This window comes from Furipterus horrens, unplaced genomic scaffold (assembly GCF_987537825.1).
Source record: "Furipterus horrens unplaced genomic scaffold, mFurHor1.1.pri manual_scaffold_2, whole genome shotgun sequence".
Taxonomy (NCBI): Eukaryota; Metazoa; Chordata; class Mammalia; order Chiroptera; family Furipteridae; genus Furipterus; species Furipterus horrens.
The window spans coordinates 110391730-110410265 of NW_028327172.1; the positions used below are offsets into that span (position 1 = coordinate 110391730).

At 35.0% G+C, this 18536-nt stretch overlaps 1 protein-coding gene across 1 annotated transcript in view; it reads left to right on the top strand.

Annotated features, from left to right (window-relative positions):
- Window positions 1-18536, top strand: part of LOC150019283 (glutamate receptor ionotropic, delta-2-like) — a 237224-nt gene that overhangs the window by 93803 nt on the left and 124885 nt on the right. Inside the window, exon 3 of the mRNA XM_090267948.1 lies at window positions 16231-16284. Coding sequence (XP_090124074.1) covers window positions 16231-16284 — 54 coding nt within the window. The remainder of the gene's footprint in view (window positions 1-16230; window positions 16285-18536) is intronic.

Sequence of the window (18536 nt, forward strand, 5' to 3'; positions counted from 1 at the left end):
ATAGTCTTACAATGACTATATTCTTTCTAAAACAGGCTTTTTGCCTTTTCTCCTATGGAAAGGTTTGTGTCCTTAGTTCTTTTGGCTAGAACATTGCAGATGCATTGTCAGGTACTCTTACACTTTTCATATTCCTAATAAGCATCCAATGGAGCTAGGCTAACAGCTAACTTAGGACAAAAATCACATCTGCCTTTGTGAGTGAGGCGACTCTAGTCTAGCACTATAGCTAGTGTATTTCAGGAACTCAAAAAGGTTAAATGGAAGGACCCTTTGGTTGTTTTCATGTCTTGGCCATCATGAATAAGGCTGCAATGAGCATAAGGGTTCATATATCTTTGGGATATAAAACTGAAAGCAACAAATGAACAAAAAGTAAAATAAACAAAAACTCATAGACACAGACAAAAGTATGGTGGTTACCAGAGGGAAGGAGGGTGAGGGTGTGGTAAAGGGTAAAAGCGTTCAAATATATGGTGACAGAAGAGATTTGACTTTGGCTAGTGGGCTCAAAATGCATTATAAAGTTGATGTATCAGAGAATTGTACACTTGAAACCTATATAATTTTATTAAGGAATGTCAGCCCAATAGCTTTAACTTTTACAAAAGTCAGATGGTTTTTCCTAGATAATTGGATGGCTATAGAATCAATGCCAGGTCATCACACTCTCTCCCTGAGTAGGGCTTTTCGTAAAGCAGTGGATCTCAGAACAATTCACCCAATCTGCAACATCGACACCAGCTGGGAACGTGTTAGAAATACAAGTTCTCAGACTCCATGATAGACCTTCAATCTCAGAAACTGTTGGAGTGGGCCAGCAATCTGCGTTGAAAAAGCCATCCATGTGATCCTAATTTGTGCTAAATTGAGAATCAGCAATGTAAAAAATCCTCAAATACACTGTACACAGTGACATCAAAGCTTTTTGTAATTATAAAAGTGCCTCACTAGTCTATTATAGGAACACAACTTCTCTGGACAGATTGTGCATAATTTTAATTTGTTGAGAATGTTTCTACTTCTCAAGAATTTCTCCATTTTAACTAGAGGGACTATTCTCTATTCATGCGTAGTAAATTGTGTTTTATGTAGGAAGGCTGACTCAGTTTGAGTTACTGGTACAGATGCTGAGTCAAGGACTTAGGAGCAGATGATTTATTAGGGAGATGATCCCAAAAAGCACAAGTGAGGAGGTAATAAACATGAGGGGAAAAAAAGAGGAAATTCAGTCAAGAATGTGTTACCAATAATGGATTACAAATGTTGGAAAAGGGGCTCAATCCTGCAAGGACCCTTCAGAGAAACTGTAACATATCTCAGAATCACTCCAGTGAAGAATGAGTAAACTGGAGCATTTATGCACACCCTCCCATCCCCATTGGCTGGTTGAGATGATGCTAAAATATCAGTAATGCTATCATGTACTGTACCCACTTCCTGGTTTTATTTGCATGTGGCCAAAGAAGCTGGACCAAGTTCTCAGGCAGAAGATAAAACACACAAACTCTTGAGGTGGGATAAGTCAATACACTAGAAACTCTTTTCATTTACTATTTCAGGGCATTTCACATAGGCTGAAGGGCTACAAGGCAAAGTTATCTTTCAACATGATAGTTTCCATCCAAGTTTGCAGTACTTATTTAATGTCTATTATGAGTCACATCCAAAGTTATTTGTTGGGAATAGTAAAAAAAATAAAACACCCTCCCTGCTTCCTGTAGCTTTTTGTATAGTGGAGAATGTAGACAAAAAGGTAATTAAAATATAATTAGATATGTTCAGTGACAGAGGTATATAGCCACATTAATAAGAGGAATTTATGTTGGGAGAGAGTGTAGTAATCATGGTAGACTTCTTAGAGGTGATGATAATAATTATGTCTAGTGAGAGTCCTAAAAAACACTTAAAGGCCAGCCAAATGGGGAGGGGGAAAGAGATGGTGTGGACAGAAGCCAGAATGATTGAGATGTGAAGAGGAGGTGCAAAAAAAGAAAAAGCAATTGTAGGCAATATTTGAGAAAATTGTCTGTAAAGGCTGGAGAGATCCTTTATTAGGTGGAAGGCAATGTAGAGTCCCATAGGAGGTACGTAGAGAGATGCAAACGGCACAGAAGTCTATAAATAATTGATGCTGAAGATTCCCTAAAGGAGGAAGGAAGAAAAGGAGCCAGACCTCCACTGATATGATTAGTCCTCTCTTTGGAGGAAGAGAGCCTGTTTTACTGTGAACGAATGGGAGGAATGAAGTTAAGAAGGTGTATATTCATTTATAAAATAGGAAAACAATAACTATTTTCAAAGGGTTATTATGAAACCTAAATAAGGAAGGTCACTAAAATGTTTACTTTTGTTTCTCATGGGTAATATGCCCATAATGTTAGTTAATATTATTCAAATAAGGATTTTCTTTTGCTTTGCTTCTCATTTTAGTGGGGCGGTAATTTGGGGTCTTGAAACCTTTTCTACCTGCTGAATAGGAAACAAAGTTGCCTGTGGAGTTTGAGCAAAACCAATGGTATAAGCGGGTAGAAAAAATTGCTGGTTAGAATTAAGTATCCAGGAAATGATTCTGCAGTGGCACTAAACCACCCAGTTTTGTGATCTGTTTCCAGGAAAGGTGGAGCAGTATATTATACAACATGTAAATGGCATTCAGGGTAAGTGTAGTCATTTTGTACAAATTATAAACACTGGCAAACAGATAAGCATACATGTAAATAAAACTATCCTTTTAAGATTTAAAAAAATGCTCCAAGAGGTTTAAGATCAATGAAAACTCTAACACAGGTCAGATGACTCTCAGCATTCTGACATTATGTGGTTGTAGCACAGGTTCTTTTGTCAGACTGTGTATTTCTGTTCTACAAATGACATTTTGTTGGAGTAGTTACCAGTTGGTGCCTCAGTTTCAACTGACATTTTGTTACTAAACACAGTTCTGACACCATAAGGTGATTTGTCAGTGGTAAGAAAAAGATGGTTTATATTTTACTGTAGTAAAATAGCACAGATGGGAGAGTTGACTGCTTGGAATTCAGGAAAGGGTCCATGCTGTTAAGTCCATCACCATTGAAAACTTTTTTTTTTACACGAAGCCGCAGGGTATAGTTTTTATGGAAGAAAATATGAAAATAATTTAGAAATCCCAGAAAGCTTGAAGGTTTTGTTTTGATTCTATAAAAACTTCAAGGGTTATACCTCCAATGAAATTAAATACCTTGAGAAGGACCAACACAATTACTTTAAGAATATGATCAGGGAAGTCCATATTTTGCATTTCTTTATTTTCCTTTTGGATACTTTGTGTGTCTAAACTAATAAGACTTTTGAATTATTTTCTTCTCCTATGAAGTCTCTTGATTCTAGAATTATCAACATTTTATACCAATACTGACATTCCAAGAAGCAGAGTTCACATGAAATATTGGAAAAGCCCAGGCAAAACAGAAATATTGAACTAGAAATGTCTTTTAATGGGGAATAACCAGCTTTTATAGTGGCTTCATCAGTGATGAGCCATTGAGAACCCAGAATATGGCCAAGTTATAAAAATAACATGAGTAAACTGATTAACTACAGAAACTAGATACTAATCGCCTTATTGCTAAAATACCCAATATTTATTATCTATTTTCTCTATAAAAGCTTTTACCCCTTTATCTTGTAGTGACAAAAGTTTTGTTTTGATGAGAGAGCAGGAACAGAGAACTGTTCCTCTGGTTAAGCACTCTATCTATATCTATCTATATATATAGCAAGTTGCTCCCATTTTGCAAAGAATATGGGAACTAAGACTCACTGTGAAAGAAAAGCATATTTTCTAACACCACTTCAAAACAAATGGTCATGGAGTAGAATGGTGGATGAAATCATCTGCATTTCTCAAACTATTTAAGATTCATTTTCTCTCTCTCTCTCTCTCCCTCAGAGGTGTGTAATAGACACGAATAAATTACATAATAGAATTCAAATACATAAAATTCCAGCATATACTGCACAACCTTCTATAATATTTTATTTAAACTCTAATTATTTTAATTTTGAAGAAAGCATCATAGTTTATGAAACTTGGTGAAAAAAAGACTATGAAAACATTATGTAGGAAGAATCTTTTTTAGTTATTGATTCTAGTTTCCATCCCAGGTGTTATGATTTGAGTGAGTTACTTTAGTTTCTTTACATGTAAAGTAGATAAAAATGTAGTATTCATACTATAAGGATATTGTGAGCATTAAATAAGTTATATATATGAAAGCACTTAGTACCTGGCACATAGTAAGCACTCAATAAATATTAGCTTTTATTATATTATTGATATACTGTAAATAGCATTCAATAAACATTTATTGAATAAACGTGTTTATAGTTATGTATGAGTATTGTCAAAAAATACTGCAACAAATTGAGTGAAGAAGAGAAAGCAGGTTAACAGAGAAAAGAGATTAGCATATATAATGTCAGAGGTGCATTAGACACATCCATCATTTAATCCTCACTATACACCTATGAAAAAAGCATTATTCAGATAATCAGGGAACCAAAACTCAGAGTAAGCAATGTACCTGACTGTCAATAGAGCTAAGCCCAGTTACTGCAAAAAGTTTATGTTCTTTATATCACCTACTTTCCAAATTCTGAGCTATTTGACTTTGAAGATCTTGAATATGCTACTTCTATACTTTCTTAGCAAATAAATAATCAAGGTTTCCTCAATTGAGAAAATGCAATTGAGTAATTTTTTTGTTATTTAACTTTTTAAAATTAAATTCGATCTGATGACTTCTTTCCAGCACAAGTTATCACATGGTTTAGTCCTAGGTGAAGGAGGGATATTCACAGATGTACAAACATACCGTAAGATTATCTAGTTATCTTTTTCTACAAACATTTAGTGAAAATCTGCCTGTGCCCAGCTACAAATTTTGCTGAAACCCTACTATGTGTCACTGATTATTTTAAGGGTTACAGGTGAGTGATTAAAAGTATAATATTTCTGTGAAGCTTATATCCTAGTGTAAGGAAAGGATCAGTAAATATGTGTGTGTGTATGTGTATGTTTGTCTCATGTGGATGAGCGCCTGCGGGGAGAATGATGGGTGATCATAGAAATCATGCCTGATACAGTGATATTTATGCAGAGACCTAAATGAAATGAAGAAAGGCCTCTGTGAACGTCCTGGGTGGAAGAGCAATTCAGAAGGCAAAGCAAGGGAAAGGCGGGCACTGGAGGACCAGTAAGAAAGCCAGTCCAGCTGCAGCAGAGGAAATAATGGGAGAGAAAGCACACGTGGCCCTCAGCCAGTGACATAACAACACCTGATTTAACCAAGGCTGGAATAAAGGCCTCTTCTGTGTGTTAGATGAACGTAAGAATCAGGACAATACTACCTGGATTAAGGAGCTAAACGTGGGGGAATTTTTGACATTTGTTTCAGTATTTAAATTTTGAGAAATACTTTGCCAAGGAGAGAGGACAAAGAAGCCATCAAAGGAAACAAGGCAAAGGCGTGAAAGTTCACTTTGGTGAAGGGCCTGTATGTTGCATTTTGATGTGATGAGTGGACTTCACTGTAGGAAAAGGGTTTCCTCCTTTATTTGCTTCAACATAACAACAAAGCATTATTTCATAAACCCTAGCAACTAAGTGCCAGTATACCCCCAAATCATGTTTTTGAGTCCCAATCAAACCCCAAGTAAGAGCTTATACTCATTTGTTTGTCAGTTATTCTTAAGAATTAATTTACTCTGCCAAGGGTTATTTAGCTATTAAAAAATAAATATTAAATAATACCCTGTTGTGCAAAAAAGTTAGCATATTAGAATATGGTAAAATAGACAAGGCAAGGGGTGAGTAATCCTTCAACGAATGCTACTTTTCCTAACTGTGTTGGGATAATGTACCTTTAATCACTACAGCAGACATCTAAAAGAACCCCAATGCAAGCAGAAACTCACAAAGAAAGCAGTAACAGAGTGATCCCCTGCACTAAAAATAATTGTTAAAACTTTATTTATATCCTCATCAGGCAAAGCATTGAAATTCTTGATTTACTTTTAATCACTGTTTAGTCTCTGTCCAATAATATGGAACACAGGAACGTCAGTCTGTACCATATAACGAATGCAGAGCCTCTATCTGCCTGCATTAGGTCCCATCTTCCCACATTAAGAAGCATAGCAGGTTGCATATTGTTGGCCAGTTCTTAGTGGTGGCATATTTCCATCTCTTAGGGGGTGTGGGAAGACCCAACTGCACAGCAGTAAGAATAATTCTAGCATATCCGTTTATGAAATAACTTTGGCAGTAATGGCAAGAGGATTTGGATGAAAGTGTATTTGTGGTTTTCCAGCTGGTAGATTAGAGCAGAGATTCTAAAGCAAAAAGCACAGAGTGGGATGGCAGATAGCGGTTGCTTGGATAAGGACAGAAGAGAGCTGTGGATCCATGCTAAGCTCAAGGGGAATGCAAACAAGACAGTGATTTCAAAATATCCCCAGGCTGCCTAATATCAGCACAAGGGATTACTGATGCCATCTGCTGGATATACTTGGGATTTTAAAATGGAATCTACACAAAACTCTGTTGTCTCCTTATACTGTGGCTTCAGTTCTACTGATTAAAAACAAAACAAAACAAAACAAGCTAAACAAAACACAACAAAAACAACCAATAGAATCATGTAATCCTTACCATACCTTAAGAATGCTGGAGTGTGTTATTGTCACTGCATTTCTGACATGTGTCGTATTTAATTGCATTTGGGGGGTGGGATGGTGGTGTTGCTATTGTTAAAAGCAGAACTCTGTGGTAGTACAGCTTAGCCATATATGACACCCAGGCAACTGAGTGTGAAGTTTGTACGGTAAATCCAGAAAGCTCTTTCTAAAAATCTATGCGTTATAAACTTTATACATGATTTATTCCCTTTCTATACTTTATTGGAGAAGAGTATAGTGGCTTGGTTTTTATTTTTGACTTGTTTTGTTTCATTAGAAAGTAAGAAAAAAAGATGAGAAGGAACGAATTAGTATCACTATTTGGTCAGAACTATTACATATGCATTGAGGTTTTACATAAAATATGATAATTCAACATTTGTTCTTGTTTTGTGGAACATTTCACTCTCTAGGATTATTGTAAGATCACGAATTAAAAATTACAAAACTCTTCACAATGCTTCAGTAAAATTTTAGAACTTTTAGAAATATGTGGCTAAATTAACATTGATTCTTAAAAAAGTCTATTTTCTTTAAAAGTACTAATTGCATAAGTTTTATAATGAGAAAAATGGTTTCCTTTTCATATCCATTTGGAGTATGTTACCTTCCAAGTATGTTCTCAGAGTTCCATAAAGCACACTAGTTAATATAAGGAGTTGGCATTTATTGAGAATTTACAGTGTGCCAATATTACATTTGATCTTTCTTATGATTCTCTTATGTGGGCACTTTTATTAACCCTAGTGACAAATGAAGAAACTGAGGCTTACAGGATTGGTAATTTTTTCAAAGTCATACCGTAAGAAAATAGAGGCACTGGCTGTCTGACTTTAGAGCTCAAGCACATAAGTCTGGTAATAATATGTCCCAGACTGATAAATGAAATTATTCATATTAATATTACTTTTGTGTTAATTTTATTTTGATGTTGATGTTAACCTGTTAAAGTTTCAAAGAGTAATGCAGTAATGACATCTACTTAACTTTGATTAACCTGGCACATTTGAATCTATTTGGCTACAGGATGCTTACCAATTTTAGCAGAAGCAGTTTTCTGAAGAATACAGTTCTAGAAATGCTGATGATATAAGCTATGGTATTGATGCAGAGGAGGAGACAGGAAGGGAGTAGCCTTTACTATTTCTCTGGCTAGTTGCTGCAGACTAACTGCTGATGTCCTTCCCCAGGCACTACACTCATAGGTTCCCACCTGGCAATCTGGAATGGGCAGCGAAGGGAAGCAAGTGCCCAGTTTCATCACTTCTGCAGGCGTACAGGGCACTGGGAACCTGCGCATAAATGTGTGATATTTAGTCCATCCTACAAAGGGAACAAGCTTAATTTAGTTAAGCCACAAGGTTGAGCATGTTGCTCTTTATTGTTTAGTCAAAATTAAATTGTCCTCTGTGCTTATATGAACTGTTGCATGTTATTTCCAGTGAGGTATATGCACTGGCAGTTTTTTTGGTTCAGACTATCTCATGTTAAGCAAACCTAAAGATCTGAGAACAAATGACGGAAGACATGGTGATAAATTGTTGGGCTTTTCTAAAGATTCAGAAGTTCTAAAGTTCCTGCCAGTGACAGATGGTCTGTCCTTACTTATCGCTTGTCTTCCTGATTTTTTTTTCCCTCCTTTTTTTGCTCATTCCTCTAAAGGAAGCTCAGCTTCTTGGAAGATGACCAGCTTCAGTTGTTGTAACTACATTACTCTATATCAACATGGCAGCTACTCTGCATGAACATGCTCTCTTACTAATCACCAATTACAAATATACACACATGTAATAAGACTAAAGCATGGAATAAGAGAGAGAGAGAAACAAATTACCAAAGAAAATCCTTATTTCCTTCCTTCCGGTTATTTTGATAACCAAACATACAGGAGTCCCCACTGGATAGCTGTTTTTTTGTCTTTTTGCTTACTGACTTGCTACTTTCTTTTGATAGCCCAAGCATGATGTGATGTTTTGGGAAATGTTGCTTGTTATTATAGCAATAAAGTATATATTAATTTAAGACCTTCAATATTTCATAGCAAACTAATTCTCTTAAATTTTAGGTTAAGAAGTACAATCACTGTTTACTAACTTGCTAAACCTTTATAAGAATTCACAGAATGACACCAAACAATTGTAGCAATTATGTGCTTAGTTATAAAATAAGTTCCCACTGAGGGAAAAGGGGAAATTTTCAAGTTGTTTAATCTCTTTCATTGGCTTCAAATACATTTATTGATGAAATAGGAGATGTATTACTTAAGTAAGGAAGGTGGGGAAAATAAACAGTTTTCCCTGCTTGCATTCTAACATAACTGTGTAGGTAAATACATATCGTCGTCAGCAGCCGTCCGTCTCGAGAGACGATGGTGTAGCTTCTTAAGAGTCTATCTGCACCGCCGAGAATGGCTGTGCAGTCCGACTCGGGAGTGACACGGTATCTGTCTCCTCCCGTGTTGAATCGACATCTTGCGATGACGCTGGAGTGTCCTCTCCAGTGAAGCTGAAGCTACAGAGCCTGGGCAGGGTGATATGGAGGGTCTGCTGTTGCCCATGCAGCAGACCCCCCCCTCTCTTCGCAGCTGAAGGGTCCAAGGGAAAGACGGAGTCAATACAGCTTGGCTTCAGGTGCGCCGCAGGAGTTGCCGGTGTTGACTACAACGTCAAACCGCCTTAGGGACTCTGGCTCCGGATTTTCTGTCGGGGTTTACTCCCTTAGCCTTTCCCCTGAAGAGGTATGCCGCAAGGCGGCGGAGGTTTTTTGGAGTCAGAGTTTTCCTTCTCTGATGTGCCCTGACTGGAAGATCGAACCAGCGACACTTAGCTCGCAGGCCGACGCTCAATCCACTGAGCTAAACCAGCCAGGGCATATTTAGGGATCAATGCATTTATTAAAATGATAATAGAGGCTTTTTTCTTTATTATTTGTATTATAAAAACCTAATTACAATACAAAATAAATAGGATATAACTTAGAAGTCTCATGTCAGAGAATACTGCCTAGGAATTCTTCAACATCCAAGTTATTATTAGTTTTTAACTGATTCCTGGCAGAACCCTCAGTATTTTTAACATAATTGGGCAAAAAAACAAAAACAAAACAAAGCTGTGCTAAACCACTTTTTTCCCCACTGTAAGTCAGAAAGTTCATGTTCAACTGTTATTTCTTGAACTTAAAATTTCAACACTGCCAGTTTTATCAGAGTTTAATACATACTGGTTCTTGTCCTCCAATTTTTGATGTCCCATTCCTGCAAAGTGTACTTTGCATATAAAGAGCAGTGTTTGTCTTCCAGCATGTGGAGTTTTTACTGGAAAAGCAAACTAGCGAGACGGGTTCACACAAAGTTATGGGATGACTCAATAACGATCTGGTATATCTAGATCATTATAACATAATGGTTATAACATAACCATTATTTAGCTCTTAAACATTGAGAAACTGAATTTTAACTGATAAGTAATAGCAAGCATTGTAAGATAATATAAAAGAAAATTGACATTTAAAGTGATAGGTTTATTCTCTTTTGGAATTTGAAAGCATGGAGAGAATAGGCTTGGGGAGGATTATATCCCTATGAAAGCCCTTAAAAACATTTTAGTGTGCTTAAGATATTGAACAGTATACTAAATAGATAATCAGGAAAAATTTGGATACTGTAGACTTCCATGATTTTCTTTCATGGCACTCCAGGATTCTTCTACCCATTTTTCGTCCTTGTCTTTTTTAGAGAGTAACATCAACTTATTGTTCCACTTATTTATGCATTCATTGGTTGATTCTTGTATGTTCCCTGACCCAGGGATCAGGAGGATGCTCTAACCAACTAAGCTAACCTGCTAGGGCCTATCACACTTGTCTCATTGCAGAGAATGTGTATTCTAAGAGGAACTTATTTCAGTGGGGTTTTTCTTCAGTAAACATGTAAAGCTGTTTTTAACTTACAAGAAAGTTGTTAACCTCTTTGGTTCCACTCTAGTCTTTAGAAATACCATACAGAATATATTAGGTAATGAGATTTTAAAAGATGCTTTGGATCAGGGGCCCCCAGCCTCCAGGCTGTGGGCTGGGTACTGGTTCCCACAGCAGGAGGTGAGCTTGAATGTAATGCGCTTGAATCATCCTGAAACAATCCCCCCACTCCAGTACATGAAAAAAACTGTCTTCTACAAAACTGGTCCCTGGTGCCAGAAAGGTTGGGGACCTTTAGATAATCCCTATAAACCTGACTAAGCCTTTTCCTCTTAAAGCATACTTTAGGCATACCTTAGCACACTTCTCTCCCCACTCTCACTCAACTGCCTTCTCTACCAATGTTCTTTGCCAAAAAAAAAAAAGCCTTGTCTGCTCCTTTTTATCCTTTTCCCAACCCTCAGCTTTCTGTATCTTACCTTTCCTCAAGAATGACCTTATATGCCTGAGTTTTCCAAAGTAAAATTCTCAAGTTAAAGCAAAGCAACAATCTAATTAGAATCTTTGTAAGGGCAATAGGTGGTTTTAAGACCGGGCTGTAGGTGTACTTTATTCCAAGTAAATATTTAATAATGCATATTACTTTTATGCTTCTCTTTTCCCACATACCATATTTATCTGAAGCCATTAGATTTTCATCTATTAAGGGTTTGTAAAAGACTGTGCAGTAGGCTCTGAAGGAGCATTTTAATGGAGGCCTTAATATTTTCAACCAAGATGAACATTGAGAATTTCTTATTTATGTGTTTGAAAACATACAGGATTATTTCTGTTAAGTTTCTCAGAATAAATTCTGTTATTTTATTGGCCATGGTTCTACCTCAGACCATTCTAACCTTTTAAAGGAAGTTTATCATTTAAAAGTAAGACTGAGGGGAAAGTACAGATAGTGGCAATTCATTGATATTGAAGCAGTTTAACTTTCTCTTCCAGCCTGTCCTTTCCCCTCCATTCTTCATATTAAAACTATTAATTCAAAATTCTCTGTGTCTGATTCTTCCTATCATAGAATCTTCTGAATTATCATCATTTAACTAAAGTTGATGGACTATAAATAGAGTCCTTTGAGACATTAACCCTAAATCTTTTATTTAACTACAAATATCCGTACACTGAAAAAGTGATCCCTATGTTAACAAATTGGCTGGTTTTTTTTTAAGAGTCAGAATGCAAAAAGGAAACAGTAGGATGTAGATAATCTTTGTTCTTGTCTCTGGGCAACAGGATGCTGGAGTGGAGGCAGGAAGGGCAGCTAAGGCTTGGATAGTCCCCCTTAGCCTCTGGGATATAATTATGTGGTGAAAGGTGGTTCTTTGGGGAAGACTGCACAAAGTACTGGTAATACCTTCACTGAAGAAAGAAACTGTTTTTGGTGTATTTCTTTATGCTCAATTGACAGCCACTAAAACTTGGCTAACTTTGAATAAACTAACTCTTTCTAATATTTCTTTTAAATGTAAATGTGTGTCTGCATCTGCTTCCACAGGTAAAATGCTGCCTTCATAGGTAAATTAAATTTAGGATTAACTCAGTCTGAAAGTTCATTTAGATGACAGATAATTTGTGTGTCTTCTACACCTTTGCCCTTAGCCCTGAGGTTTTTTGTTGTTGCTGCTGCTCTTGTAATACTTTTTAGTTGAATATGGAACTCTGTTGATATTATAAAGGCTTTTCATTTGGGGACAGAATGAGGGAAAAGGAAGCCAAATGCCTCTAACTAAACCAACTCTCCTCACCCCCACCCCTACCCCACCGCAGGCCAAATCTACTAAGGACAGAAGAGCTAAATAAATAATGGTAAATACATATATTGTTTAAAAAATTCTAAATGTCTTATAATAACTCCCTGATTCTTTATTCAAAAGTAATTTGGTTCTTCAAGTTAGTAGTACCACTAGTTTGATAAAACGTTACTTAGGCTGAAGTATATCAAGTGGAAAGGGGTTAATATTACTATAAAATGTAAAAGTTAACAGATGTATTGATTTGGGATTTATATAGTTGATTTTTGTTATCTATACAAGTAGCTGATAATTTTTTATGTAAATAAGTCTCTCTAAGAATATTTGTTATATTATCTCAATTTGATAATATGTGAAAAGAATAAAAATTATTACTTTTGTATAATGTTTTAACTCTACTGTAATTTTAAACCTCTGATATAAATATCTATCTTTCTCCAATATTACATTGTATATAATATAACCAGTAGGACATCATATGACTAATACAGGCATAGGCATAAGTTTATAGGAGATTATATGTACCTCTATACCTAAATTAGTCATTTTAGTGAAGGAACTCAAACCCTACTAGGTTTCCAAGGTGTAGGCTATTGAACTCACTGTCATTTTTGAATGACCCCTACTAAATGCTCCTGTCACAGTACATATTACTTACCATTTTAATTAGTGACTTTTTCACATTGCTCACTTTTAGCAGCATTCAATTATAAAATTCAGAGAACTCATGCCAGCTCACTGGTTACACATAAAGATGTTAACCTAGACCTAAGAAAATTATATTCCTCTTTTAGTGAACAGTACCTCAGATAATGAATTCAAGCATTAACTTTCTGTGTACAACATAGCGATAAAATATTTCAAAGCTTCTTTTAAACATGGTGTCACACTAACACATGGATTTTATTTGTGTATACCCTAATATTTTGGTATATAATTAAAGGAATAATAGATCTAACTTTTCATTTTTAAGTACCTTTCCAGTATAATTTGCTTGCCTTCCCCAAAGAAAAATTCTGTGTAAAAAAAGTCCTAAATATTCACTATTCATGAAAAGGCCAACAACTATTACATGGTTTTGCAGCCATGTCTTTATAAAATCACATAATTTTAAAATTACTCTAATGAGTATGTTTATTAAAACTTATTAAGGTTAGAAAAATTACATAGCTGATATTAATAAAAAAGAATTACATTAGGTAAGATAGGCTAAATTATTCTCAGAAGTCAGCCCAAAATGTAATGATGTCTCAACAGAACAGAGGTTTATTTGCTGGTTAGCACAATACCACATCAGGGAGTAGGGAGTGGGGTCTGCTTCACGAACTTGCACTATTGTGATTCATGTTTTATTTTTTTAATGCAGTAATATGCAAATAATTTCTCCTTGTTTCAAGTTTATACTGCTAAATGTCTCATATTTTAGTACTCATGTATAAAACCAAATATAGGAGTGAGGGGAGATCATTTCCCTGCTGACTCAAAGCAAAGGAGGGTGGTCGAGTGAGTAGAATCAGGTCCTTAGATGAGAGGGATCGATCCTGTGTCTCTATATTGTCCATGCTTTTATCTGTAAATTCATTTCAAGAGAGTGAAAGTTGAGTAAGTTTTATGGTCTAGAGAAATTATTAATAAATTCCCATTGTAACTCTTACCTCCTACTTATTTCATGAATGCTGTTGCACAAAACAGCTTCTTACTTACTAAGTTTTATGGGTTAATGCAGCGTACCCATTGCCAGAATTTTGCTTTATCAAGCCACATGGTACAGATTACCTAAAAAGAAACAATTTAAACTAAACTGAGTCATCTCTTCACTCTACTACTAGTATTGCTTCAGGAGTATATTCAGTTTATATCTTGACTTTCATAATGTTTCTTCTGAATTCTTTCTATTTTTGTATTTTATTCATGTTTTCTTCCCCCATCTATAACTGATTATTCTTCATTTTATGCAGAGAGCTATGTTTCTTATATTGGAGTCTTTGATTTGTATTCCTTAAAGTTATTGTGGAATTCTGACTAAGTTTCTAACACCATTCATTGCTAGTAAATTATTGATGATATATTTTGTTACTAAGACAAAAATAATCATAAAATTAAAAATAAGGGCCGCAATTACTGGTATAGCTAAAACTGAAAACTTCCATGAACCATAGTTTCTACATTGCTTCACATATAAACAGAGTATGTATTTCAAAAAGTGATAATAATGATATAACTAGAATAGAAAACATATTCTTACTTCTGTGATAATATATCATCTATACATCTCAGTAATATCATAGGACCAATATGAGGTATATTGAAATCATATAAAATTCATACAAAAAATTTTTAAAAGTTTCTGCAAATAATTATTATACAGAGAAAGCATTGCATCACATAAGAAATATATCATACAAAATTTTTTTAAAAGTTTCTGCCAATAATTATTATATAGAGAAAGCATTGCATCACATAAGAAATATATTTAGAATTGTATTTCTTGTGATTGAATACATCTTTCAGTAGGCATGTTCTCAGAAGGACGAAGACTAACCACCAAAATGCAATGCGTATTTCCTAAAAATTCCTTGCTATTGTTAGAAAGCGTTTTTATTTAAAACCCAATTTTGAATATTGTTGCTGAAAATAATGGAATAATTACTTACAAACAGTCTTGTCCGTTAATTATATGCCTATATACCCCCTGGTATGAATCATAAGAACATGTCTTAGAATATGTATGATAGGATTGGTTAGAATGGAAACTCCTATACCAAAACTACCTTTAATGCACATTCTCTCTCTCTCTCTCTCTCTCTCTCTCTCTCTCTCTCTCACACACACACACACACACACACACACACGCACACTCAAGGCTTACTTTTCTGGCCTAAGCCAAGGGTCATTTTATTTATTTATTTGTTTGTTTGTTTGTTTGTTTTTAGAGAGAGGGGAAAGGAGAAAGAGAGGGAGAGACACATCACTGTGTAGTTGCCTCTCACATGCCCCAACTGGGGACCTGACATGCAACCTAGTCATGTGCTCTGACTGGGAATCAAACCAGCAACACGTGGTTCACAGGCCAACACCCAAGGATCATTTAGAATCAATTCATCCAAAGTTAGTCAGCCAGCATTATTTCCAATATATTGTTTGCTTTTCCTTTTACATTTGTTTTATTTCTTTTCACATTATTAGAAATTTGAAAACGACTGAAATTACTTACCCATAACTTAATGCTAATATCATGTTTATTGCTTTTGGTCTTTGTATTCAAATCATTGAACAAATCGATGTCCTTAGAATATATACAAAAAGCTTTCAGAATGTAGAGCAGTTTACTTTACCAAGACAATGGCAAGCATATACACAGGGAAGTATTAGAAGATAAGAATGTTAAGCTAGACTGTAGAGGACTATGTACTTAGATATTTTTAGGTGAATAATAGAATGCTGTCAAAGTTCATTTGGAATAGGAAAGGTGATTCGAACTCCTCTCTCAGTTAAATCACTATGTGGTATTGTTATATATTTATTTTTATTTGAAAGTTATGTTTTTCTAGCCTTTAAATGAGTTATATTTTCATAGTTAGCAAGTCTGTAATTCCTCTATATATCAAACACAAATGCTTGAGTCTTTAGTATTTTTCTAACAGTTTTCTATCTCTAATTAAATAATGACCTTTCTAACATGTGATTCTTCATTCTTTTTTTTGTTTGTTTGTTTTGTTTTTGTTTTTGCAAAGTGTATCCACTTAGTTTGGTTTATTTTCTATAATTAATACTGCTTTGTTTTGTGTTCTAGGTTGTGGAGACTAATTTCGTTGCTTTTGACTGTCACTGGATCATTATAAATGAGGTAAAACCAACTAAACCTTATTGTCAACTCTGGGTCCTGTTTTTATATGTGTAGTCACAGCATTTCCTATGGCCTTGAATTTCTAAGCGGAAACGGAACACAAAGTAACTGTTCAGCTCACTGAGTGAATTCTATTTAATAAAAAATAGTCTAAGGAGTTTTTTTTTATTATAAAGAGCTTTGTACAAATAAATTAAATGAAGAATATCTTCCCCACTGAGTATTTTTTAGCCTTTTCCGTTAGCAGACACTGCCTGCTTCAGAAGATCATCTTTATAAAAAGTACAGTTTCTCTTTGTAAGCAAAGTGAATTCCTCCCAGTGGAGTGCTTGTATTCCATTTATATTTTAATGTTGTTTCTAGAACTTTTTATATCCACCTCCTCTTAAGTAGTTCAGCATATGACTATGAATAAACAAGAACAGATTTTTTTCATAAAGGAATATAACTATTTTAAAATCCAACAACTTGTCAAATACTTGTGAAAGTTTTTTGACTTTTATAAAGATAATACATAACATTAAAAATGCATTACAATATGAGAGCTTCATGAAATATGTTTTTCATTATCACCTGAGAGTCAGATTCTGAAAGGACAGCGGGCATATCAGTCATGGACAAATAATGAGATCATGTGAATTTGTCCTCAACAAAAGCTAGCATTCAATCAAACCTATTACTTATGAATAAAAATAATGTATTATTTATCACTAGATACTAACTATTGAATTATAGAATAATAAATTTTGTTTCAAGGGGAAAATAGCCTTTTGAGTAAGGATTCTGGTTTTTCAGTCAGCATGACTGGATCAATATTGGCTCTAAAATTTGGTTAGCTGTATTATTTTGGATATATAATATAATCGCCCTGTTTCCTCAGATTTTTTACTTGTACAATAGCCATAATAACACTTACTTTACAGGTTCATAATAAAAATTAAATGAGGTATTATTTAATAATCTTAACACAGTGCCTCAATAAATGGTACTACAATACTCATCACAGCACATTTAAATTTAAAGATTACTTTCTTACACTAACTTTTTTCTGTGGGTGAGAATATTCATCAGCTTTTCAGGTGCATTTTTAATATGCTGATGTGTCAAAATGAGCACATATGGGAGTTTGGGAATATTTCTTTGGTCCGCTATACTGTTTTATTTTTATCTGGGGTCTCTCTGGTTTTAATTCGTTTTTTGTTATTTGTTCCCCTGACTTCATCTGTCCTTCGGTTTCATTGGCACAAATGACATTAATTGTGTCTCTGTTTTCTAGTTCCCAGACCACGGAGATTTAAGCTATGTATTCTCTGGTTAGGGAGTAGAGGTATAAACCATTTGTTCTCAAGTGTCCTCGGATAGGGCAGATAAAGTCTTGAGTTCACCATTGGCTGCAAGTTGCTCAAACTGTTTGGCCTTGTTTCCCCATTGCACTTGCCTAGGAATATTCCTATCTTCTTAAGATACTGTCATGATCTCACACCCACCTTCTGATAGAGAAACAGATCAGACTGGTTTCCCAATGTAAAACACCTTGGAGTCATTTTACTTGTTCTTGTCTTACTCTATAGAGTTGTCTAGGGGAAAAAAAAACAGTGAAACAGATTGTTAATACTTACAATCGTTAAATGAAAATCCCCATCCCCTTTGTTGATAAGATTGAATAAGGGGCCCTGAATTAATGATTTTTCCATATCCAATTGAACTTCTAAAACCATGCTGAGTCTTAAAACTGTGATCCATGTAAAGCTCCCCAGAACAATACTGGCCATCTACATACCACTTATGTGTCAGTTTGTACCGTGGAAGAAATCACAACTTCATGTTATACAGATTAAGTCTGACTGAGTAGATTAACATGTATTTCATTGGTGGTAAATATGGAAAAAATAATGTTTACATTTTAATTTATCTTTCATAAGCATTATTGCTCATTTTGCTGAAGTTATCATTAACTTGTATTACCTAAAATCTATGGGGGGAAAATACTGTCTTTAAATTAATTCCATAGATGAGCCACTATTTTGCAAATAAAACATCCATACAAACAAAGCAATCTAAACAGCCAATAACTCAATGAATGTTAGAATTATAGAATGCAGTAGAGGAGCTCGATTATTTTTCTGCTCCCTTACACTTGGGTTTTCTACTGTCATAACTATTTATCTCTCTCCTTTATCATTACTGAACTTCTTAATCTCAATTTTGATCCACAGCTGTTTTACTAGTCCTTGAGTAGTGGTGTTATTTCT